Source organism: Ceratosolen solmsi, unplaced genomic scaffold (genome assembly GCF_000503995.2).
Source record: "Ceratosolen solmsi marchali unplaced genomic scaffold, CerSol_1.0 scaffold7, whole genome shotgun sequence".
NCBI classification, from domain to species: Eukaryota; Metazoa; Arthropoda; class Insecta; order Hymenoptera; family Agaonidae; genus Ceratosolen; species Ceratosolen solmsi.
The window spans coordinates 4,245,913-4,256,090 of NW_011948413.1; the positions used below are offsets into that span (position 1 = coordinate 4,245,913).

The 10,178-nt window shown below is 26.8% G+C and overlaps 1 protein-coding gene across 1 annotated transcript in view; it reads left to right on the top strand.

The window, feature by feature from the left end:
- The first annotated feature begins 1,927 nt into the window (after nucleotides 1–1,927).
- Nucleotides 1,928–10,178, top strand: part of Rme-8 (receptor mediated endocytosis 8) — a 12,222-nt gene continuing 3,971 nt past the window's right edge. The window contains exons 1-8 of the mRNA XM_011505977.1: nucleotides 1,928–2,076; nucleotides 2,212–2,479; nucleotides 2,630–3,475; nucleotides 6,683–7,051; nucleotides 7,140–7,550; nucleotides 8,168–8,733; nucleotides 8,913–9,828; nucleotides 9,934–10,176. Coding sequence (XP_011504279.1) covers nucleotides 2,009–2,076; nucleotides 2,212–2,479; nucleotides 2,630–3,475; nucleotides 6,683–7,051; nucleotides 7,140–7,550; nucleotides 8,168–8,733; nucleotides 8,913–9,828; nucleotides 9,934–10,176 — 3,687 coding nt within the window. The 5' untranslated portion in view covers nucleotides 1,928–2,008. The remainder of the gene's footprint in view (nucleotides 2,077–2,211; nucleotides 2,480–2,629; nucleotides 3,476–6,682; nucleotides 7,052–7,139; nucleotides 7,551–8,167; nucleotides 8,734–8,912; nucleotides 9,829–9,933; nucleotides 10,177–10,178) is intronic.

Below are 10,178 nucleotides of genomic sequence, written 5' to 3' on the forward strand. Positions count from 1 at the left end.
TAATATTATAATTATACATACGCATTCGTTTGAGCAATCTGGCTTTTCTAAACAATAAAATTTATAAAATCGAAATAGCCATTAGCGCATTAGCAAATAAGGAAAAAAACAGTTCTGCGCAGGCTTGGTATGTCGCAGAATTTACTCATAGTTGTCTACACAAATATTGTTCAGATTCGCATTTACTGAGAATATATATCTATAGGATTATTTTCTTTTCCTTATTCTACGTTTGCTTTTGTTGACATAATTCCAAAATCCGTTATGTATTTATATGAAAAGATAATCTATGTAATTTTCAAAATAAAACCAAACTTTCTTAATTATACTAATTATTTTTCAAATTTTTTTTTTTTTTCATTATTTTTCTTCGAACCAAAGGAACGACAAAGCATTTTTAGTCAAATGCGTGAAAAATTAAAGAGACATATATGTCTACACATTAAAAAAAAAAAATAAATAACTTACAACATCATCTGAGTTTTTATTTTTATTTAACTTCTTTTTGATAAAATTATTTCGATGATGTTATTAAAATTAAAATGATAAATCTATTTTCTAAACAAATGTTCAAATACTCTTATTTCTCAGATAGAAATAATTTAAATACACACCACGCGCATGCGCAACTAATATGATTATGGAATATTTAAAAAAAATTTTATATATAAATTATGCACAAAATGTTAAAAAATGAAAAAGTAAATCATTTGAATTATCTTACTGCAATTCATCATAAGTCTTAATTATGTACATTTAAGTGTATAAGCTAATATTTTATTTAAAGTAACTAATATATTTTATTAAATATAATATTAAAAGTTATTCGCACCGATGTCATATAAATAACATAAATAGATCGTAAAAAAAAAAAAGAAAATCTAGAATAGTAAAAATACTAACTTGTATATCACACATAGTTACTGTTTATTAATTTTACCAATTTATTTATTTAAAATTATTAATCATAACTTAAAATAGCCAAAAATATTCACCGTTTAAATATAGTCTTATATTATTTATGATTTGTATATGGGCGTACTTATTGTAGAAATTACCGAGAAAAAATGATCAAGTATATTATTATCTTGTAATTATTATGTTATAATTATTATCTTTTATATATGTATATAACAACTATTATTTACATACTGTAATACATTTTTAATATTTTCATTTATAAATCTGTTTTCAAATTATGTAGGTAAAGAAACAATAAGTAATGAGTAAGGAGATAAATGGTAATTGTAAGTTATCAATTATTTTTTATATAATATAAATTTTGCGATATGTACACATATAGGTTTAAATATATAAATATATCATATAAATCTAGTTACTAATTAAATAAAATATTGTTAAACTTTGCCTGCATTAGCAAAGTTAGCCATTTTCGTAAATTTATACCTAATCCACGTTAAAAACATAACGACGAATACGTTATGGACTTGGAAGGTTTTATTAATTGAATTTAACTGAATAACGTAATGAATATAATAATCCATATAAACAATTTATTTAAAACTTTACTGTTAATTGATAAATCTTTAGGAAAGTTAATAAATCGTTATTCCAGGATAAAATAAAAGGACCGATATTGATAAAATGTAATTATAGGTCGTTATAGAATTAAGTTTAATTTTAAGCTATTTGTATAACTGACAGTGCTGACATCTAAAAACAGCTGACCGACACGAGTATGTAGACACCCCCAGGAGCTAGCAGCCAGCTATCATGGCCGCTCCCTGGGCACAAAGGTCGTCTAATGTGACAATCGCGCGGTAAAGTTCGTAGTTGATTATTATTTTCAGTACTGCAGGGCATTGCAGGCCAACTATTACGAAACTATCTTTCTTTGTTCAATTTACTATATTTATATGATTTTTTCTTTTATTTTCTAAATAACCGCTTGCTAAATAATAAATGTAAATAATTCAAAGTACTTGCAATCTTATATTTGTAAAAGTATTTTATAATTGGACTAGTAAATGCACCAAGACGTCAAACAATGATGCCTTTAAGGGATAACCAGGATGTTGCATGCTTTCTAGTCACCAAACACTCGTGGAAGGGAAAGTAAGTTAGTTTCTATGTATTCTTTCTGTTCTAATTACTAATTACTAAGTTCTAAATACTGAGTTACTGATTCCTATATTTAAATTAATATATAATTATAAAAATTTTCATACATTTAATTTTTTGTTATTTCAGATATAAACGTATTTTTTCAATTGGTTCTATGGGTATAACTACATATAATCCAACTACTTTAGAAGTTACAAATAAGTGGGAGTATGCTGACTTTATTAGTGTTCAACCAACTAATAAAAATCAAGTTGGTTCACATGAATTTAGTATTACTATGCGAAAAGAAAGAAAAATAGAAACAATGAAATTTAGTTCAGAGTATAGATCTGATTTACTTACAGAAGCCCTCAAATATAGAAGCCAGTTTACAGAAAAACCAAAGGAGATTTTGGTAAATCGTTGTATTTTTTTATTAAAAAATAAGAGTAAAGAGTGCTTTATAAATAAAAATTTAGCGTCAAATAATTTTTATAAATACATTTTAAATATTACTTAAAAATAAAACTAATAAATATTTTACCAATTAATTTTAATCTTTCAGAGGTTTGCAGCTTATAAGCATCATTGGTCCGATACAAGATTACCAGTTGTACTGGAAATTACTTCATATAGTCTTGATCAGTTAGATCCAGCTACAAATATGGTACTATCCAGTTATTGTTATAAAGATTTTGAGGGCCTTGTAGCAGTAAAAGACTATACAAATGGATTTGTAATCGTATGCGGCGGATTTGGACGTTTGCATTTATTTGCTTCACAATATATAGAAGAAATAAAAAAGAAATTGGTTGAATCTGCAATGAATAACCTGGGTATAATTATAAGAGTACCAAAAGAATCTATAAAACTTGATGACTTTTTTGCTCAACGACTTGGAAAGTTCAGTAGTGACGAGCATATTACAAGTGTTTCTGAATTTACTGTACATAAAAATTCATCAAGACATTCAGAAGCTCAACGTAGGACCCTTTGCCTTTCGGACACATGTTTATTAGAGAGAGATCCACAAACTTACAATATTTGCACATTAAGGCCGCTATCTGATATCTTTGCTTTAGTTCGTGATAATGACAATCCTCAACTATTTAATATTCAATATATTAATGGACAAATACGTAGTTATATTGCAACCGACAGAGATTCATTATTGGCATCATTATTAGACGGTGTTCGAGCGTCTGGCAATAGAGACGTACATATAAAAATGTATCCCATAGCTCGTGGTAAGAGATTAGGACCTTTCAGCCTACCAGTCGATGAGGAAGTTGAAATATCGCATGTGAAATTTATCCAACAACCACCTGGTGGACGTACGTTTGCAGAAATCTTAGAAAGATTTAATGCAAATATTCCTTATAGTGGCCTTTTATATTCCGTTACTCAAGATGTAAGTTATAATTTTACATATTATATAATAGGATAAATATTTATTAATATATTAAATAATTTTAATGATCTATCATTATGTTTTTATTTACATTTATAATAAAATAAGTTATATTTTTTTAATAACAAATATGTTATGTTTCAACATAAATTCTATTCTAATTTGTATATAATAAAGGAGTGTTAGTTTTATTTAAAAATAAAGGAAAAAATTTTAACTTAAGTTACCATTACAGCATATTATACTATATATTTTAAATATTACATTATCATTTTTAAATATTATAGTTTTATATTACTAAATATTATACTATATATATAATAGCAAACTATACAGTATATTATTTAAGATACTATTTACAAACAATTACTACTCTCAAATGATTTACGATAATAACAATATAAAATAATACAAAATACTAATACAAAATACTTAAATTTATTAATAATTCAAATTTGTTAAACATTCACAGCATAATCATACTTAGAAAATTACAAAGAAATATATTTATAGCAAAATAGTAGTTTTGAAAAATAATATTACGTTTTAGTTTTTAAATTAATCAATTTGAAGCAATCAATTTTTTAATGAATAAATTAATATTTTATAACAATTTATTTAAAATATTATTATCTAATATCTAAGTCATTGAACTTTATGCTCAAACATAGCAATTAAAATAAACTCTCTTGATAATGTTATCAAAATAAAAGTTTATTATTAAATAATGGAAAGGAAATAAGGATAAATTAAAACATTACAAATTTATATATCAATTTGTATAACAAGTAAAGAAATTAAATAGATTGTTAGACAAAAATGTCATTTTTTAATATTGTTTATAAAAAATTTAGTTAACGTAAAAATAAATTGAAAGTATTGTAATAATGTAAGCAACAATAAATTACTTTTAAAGCATTAACATTATTTATAATTAAAGCTTGAAATAATTTAAATAGCAATTTACAAATTTTTTTAATTTTAATTTATAAAATTGGCGATTGAAAATAGCAAATCATTTTTATTGAAAATCCTTTAAGCTCTGATTACTTATTAAGATTCTTATCAAATCAATTATTAATTATATATTGCATTTAAAACAAAAATTTGTAAATAATATAATGCAATGTGATACATTCTATATTCTCTCTTTTTTATTTACTAGTAATTTAAGTAATGTAATGTATGACATTGTAAATATACATTTATAAATAAAAATACAACTTTACTTAAATATTTTTTTCATAAATTTTAGATATGCGATAATTATGCACAGTATTTTTATTTAAACATGTGCAAAAATATACTTCGAAATATAACTTATTCTTTGATTCAGTTTATTTTATCATATTTACTTAAGATATATGAAAATAACAAGAAAATAATATTCATCGCTATTTGTCGAAGCTTTTATGCTCTCGCTTTACCATTATAACCCTCTTCCGTTACATTTTCGCCGAATTTCTCTGTCACATCTCATCATATAGCTATCATTTTACTAACTCTCATGCAACCGTTGGTCGGGATCGTATGACGATCCCGTCCTATCCGATTCTGATTTCAAATCCCCAATACTTTTCTCCCTCAGCATTTATCCCGAGAACTCTATTTTCTGCCTTATCAGAAAATTATTCAGATCCTCTCATAGCACTGCACTCACAATTTCAAGTATATTACAACAATCATTATATTGAATATACTGAATAAAACATTCAATATCATTCTGTATTAACATAATAATAATTAATAAATTAAAAATATAATTTAATGTAATATAACCCTCCAACTTCAATGATTTCCAAAATTAATATTAATGTATAATTATTAGATATAATTACTAGATTCTCGATATAGATTATCAGTCGCGCTATAATAAAATAAATAGCTGAGATAAAATTTCTACGATTTAAAATATTTCATCGATTAATACATGAAAATTTTTTTAATAAATTAAATAAATATGTTTTTTATTTTTTATAGTTACATAGCCATTTAAATAAATAATTCTATCATAACCCTTTTATATAAAGAAGCAATGATATGTTATTAATAAGTTCTTTAATATTCATCGATTCAATTATTGTTATAATTGTTAAGAAAAAATTGCTTGATACATATATATATATATACATTTATTTATTTTAGTATAAATGAAAAATATTTCTGAAATATAACAGCTAGACTTTTGTATTATTTTTCTAAATTTCTATGATATCGCTTCTGTTTTATTTGTTTGTAATTTTTTTAACGCATTTGAATATAAAAAAAAATTGTGAATATTTATTTGCTACGTTAAACCGTAAACCGAGCTACCCAAATATCCAAAATTATACTCATCGTTTTATTTTTAATTCTCACTAGTTGTTTATTCATTTTATTTTTATCTTCATTCATAATTGTTATTATTGAAAACTTTTTCCTATTTCCTATTTGCAATCCAAAGGTAGACGTTGAAGAAGTAATCAACTCTCGCCCATAAATTTCATTAATTTGATTTTAATGCTGCATTTTTTAAATTGATAATAATGATTTTTATCAAAATAGTTGATAATATATTCGATTGAAATTTTTTGTAATAAATTCATGTATGATGAGGTGATAGGGAGCTTTGATAATTAATCATTATATAATTAATGATGTAATCAAGTATTAAATGTTAATTGAAATTTTTTAAATCTTTAAAACAATAACATTAAAATTAAAAATTATTAAAATATTAGCGATATCATAAAAATGCAATACTATTGAAAAGTAATTTTTTGTAGGATACATTAGTTTTGTACTATTAACATTAAATAGAAGTTTAAAGTACTCTTTAGAAATAACGTTGTACTTTCATTATTAGGATATCAATTTACCAATTATTCAAGAACCACATTGACATTGAATGCCAATAAACATCGGGTGTTATACATTATTAAAGTAAACACTAAACGTAATTACGATTATCTAATTATAATTTGTTTAATAATTTCTTGAATACTTTGCCCATAGATGTCAATTATTAGTGAAAATCTATTTTTATGTAAGAAAATAACATTCTCAATAATTATTATTAATTATTATTTTTTATTATTGATATTGTTTTATTATTAAATATTAAGTTATTGATTTAAAGTTTAGACTGTGATGTTAGATTAGTTATTACATTAAATTAGAATAGTTTAAAATTTTTATTATAATTTTAAAAAGTATTAACATTTTTAGGGACTGTTTACGGAAAATAAAGATAAAATTATCCTTGGAGCATTGAATACTGTAGTAAATAAGGATGTAGATACAGACACTGAAATTGAAGCGCAGTTTCACACATTGAGAAGATTGGTTGCCAGTAAAGTTGGCTTTACAGCTTTTACCAATTTACTTGGTTTTCGTGAAGCTATCGGTAATAAAGTTGTAAAAGCGTTAAAACGACAAGATTGCGGTGTAACTCAAGCTGCCATTGATTGCATTTGTGCTCTCATGCAACCAATGCACGACGACTGTGATTTGAGACAAGAGCAATTGAATAAGAGTAGTCTTTTGAGTAGTAATAAGTTTTTAGAGAGCTTACTCGAGATGTGGATAAATCATGTTGTAAGTATTATAATTCCATAATGACTAATAAACTTCATTTATGTTATTTTGCTCTCATTTTTCAATGTCTTTTCTATCTTATGTGTAGAACCATGGAACGGGAGCTATTGTAGTCTCCGCAATGCTAGATCTTTTGACTTTTGCTTTATGCGTCCCATACAGTGAAACGACCGATGGCAAACATTTTGACAATTTGCTAGAAATGGTTGCCGCACGAGGAAGATCCCTTTTCAAACTATTTCAGCATCCGTCTTTGGCTATCGTTAAAGGCGCTGGTTTAATTATGAGGGCCATTATTGAAGAAGGTGCGCAAGAAGTCTCTGCTAAAATGCAAGAGCTGGCTCTTGCGGAAGGTGCATTGCCCAGGCATCTTCTTAATAGTTTGTTTACCACTGGTTCAGACGGCAGATTATTGACTCATAGGCAACTGTGTCGACATCTTGTTGGACTCTGGGTCACGGGTCATCCAACGGCAATGGGTTTATTAAAAAGGATTATGGTTGGTATATTCGAAAAGTTGCTTTTCCTTTATTATTTATGCACAAAATTATATGCCGATGTAATGTATATTTTTCAATGAAAATACTGTAAAATTATTTAATATTTGATATAATAATATAGCTCGAGTGGTTATGGCGCCCTGATTAAAAAAATTTGACAATAAAGTTACTTGATATTGAAACATATTATTTATTACTTTTATCTAAAATTTATGTATTTATTCATTATTGTTAAAAGCAATTGATTCGTTACTGTGTATAAATTATTTGTAAAAGTATTACGTTTTAATATCTAAAGTAGTTAGAATAAAATAGTTAGAAAATCTAATTTATTATGCTACTTAAAAAAGGCATTCTGTGAATTATAACGATGGAGTTGTTCTTGATACTTCTTACATTCAGTTATTATATTATACATTAATATTTTAGAAAAATAATATTTCAAATAATAAACTTAGCACTGATATTTTTATATAATGATAATGAGAATGAGACAATGAGAACATAATTACAAAGAATCTGAAGCATTTGTTTCACTCGTTGTTATTTATCATTTACCTTAATGAATCTATTAAAAATATTTTTTTAATATTTGAAATTAAATTGTTTTTAATAGCCCATTGGATTATTAAACTACTTAGATTCGGATGAGAAAGTGCCAGAATCATTTCACGAAGAAGAAAGACTCGATTACCGTGATAACGTAAAAATAGCTATAGATCATGCTGCAAAAAATAAAAAAAGTCCTCAGTGGATAGCGATTGAGAGACAAATGAGAATTGTTGAGAAACATTTGGAAAATGCTCTTGAACATTGGGGAGCTAGAGTTGGTATTGAACGAAAAGAAAAAATTAAAGAAAGGCCGATAGTTCTTAGAAAACGTAGAGAGAGAGTGAAATCTGAAGCTAACTGGAAACTTTTTTACTATAAATTTAGTCAAGATCATGCTCTTCCAAATTTGATCTGGAATCATAAAACGCGAGAAGAGCTTCGAACGGCTTTGGAAAATGAGATAAGGGCATTTTCTTCGGATAAAGATTTGTCTGGCGGCACACTAATTGCATGGAATCATCGCGAATTTGAAGTACAGTATCAGTGTTTATCGGACGAAGTAAAAATAGGCGATTATTATCTCAGATTATTACTGGAAAAAGATTCACCAGACAGTCCTATAAGAAAATCGTAAGTCTTTTGATAATTTTAATTTCCTTTTTATTTTACTAACAATGTGATATTCTCATTAATGCCGGACTCCGCCCTAGCGGGTATCTGACAGGAGTCTAATCGAAATGTTCAATTTTTGTTACAACCTTTGTCTTTTAATAACTTTTCAACTATTTTCGAACATCTGCGACTTTCAGGTTTGAATTTTTCAATGATTTATACCATCGTTTTTTATTAACAACAAAAGTAGATATGAAGTGCCTTTGTTTACAAGCTATGACAATTGTTTATGGAAGATATTACGAAGATATTGGACCATTCTCTGATACAAAATACATTGTAGGAATGTTGGAGCGGTGTATTGATAGGACAGAACGAGATCGTCTTGTTATGTTCATTGAGAAACTTATTTTACACAGAAGGAACGTTAAGGATATTATGGATCAAAATGGTGTACGAACCTTGGTAGACCTATTAACTTTAGCACATTTGCACACATCGCGAGCTGTTGTTCCAACTCAAACGAACGTTATAGAAGCTGGTCCCGATCAGGGAATTATCATAGAGAAAGAATGGTATTACAATGATAGCGACAAGAGAAAAGGGCCAATTAACATTAAAGATCTAAGAGATTTGTATGTGTCAAACCAAATATCGCATAAAACAAAAGTTTGGGCTCAAGGATTAGATAGTTGGAGAGTATTATCGCAAGTACCTCAGTTGAAATGGACTCTCGTAGCAAAAGGAAATTCCGTAATTAATGAAAGTGAATTGGCGACATTAATTTTAAATATCTTAATAAAAATGTGCGAATACTTTCCAAGCAGAGATTCTGATAATGCAGTAATAAGACCACTACCTCGAGTAAAGCGGCTTCTCTCTGACCTTCAATGTTTGCCACATATTGTTCAATTGTTACTAACTTTTGATCCTGTTCTTGTTGAACGAGTCGCGACATTATTATGTGAAACCATGAAAGATAATCCAGATATTTCCAAAGTTTATTTAACAGGTGTCTTCTATTTTATTCTCATGTATACTGGTTCTAATGTTTTGCCAATAGCAAGATTTCTCCAATTGACTCACACCAAACAAGCCTTCAGAGGCGACGATGTAAGTTCATAAATAAATAAATTTACGCGGTTATTGATAAAAGAAAAAAAAAAGAAAAAAGAAATAAAAAAAGTTTAACCTTGATTGCTTTTATTTAATTTGTAGAATACACCTTCTGATATTATGCAAAAAAGTATACTAGGACAACTTTTACCAGATGCTATGATTAGCTACTTAGAAAATCATGGAGCAGAAAAATTTGCACAAATTTTCCTAGGAGACTTTGATACACCTGAAGCAATTTGGAATGCTGAAATGCGAAGAATGCTTATTGAAAAAGTTGCAGCTCATATAGCAGACTTTTCACCAAAACTACACAGTCACACTATGTCCAGATATCAATATATACC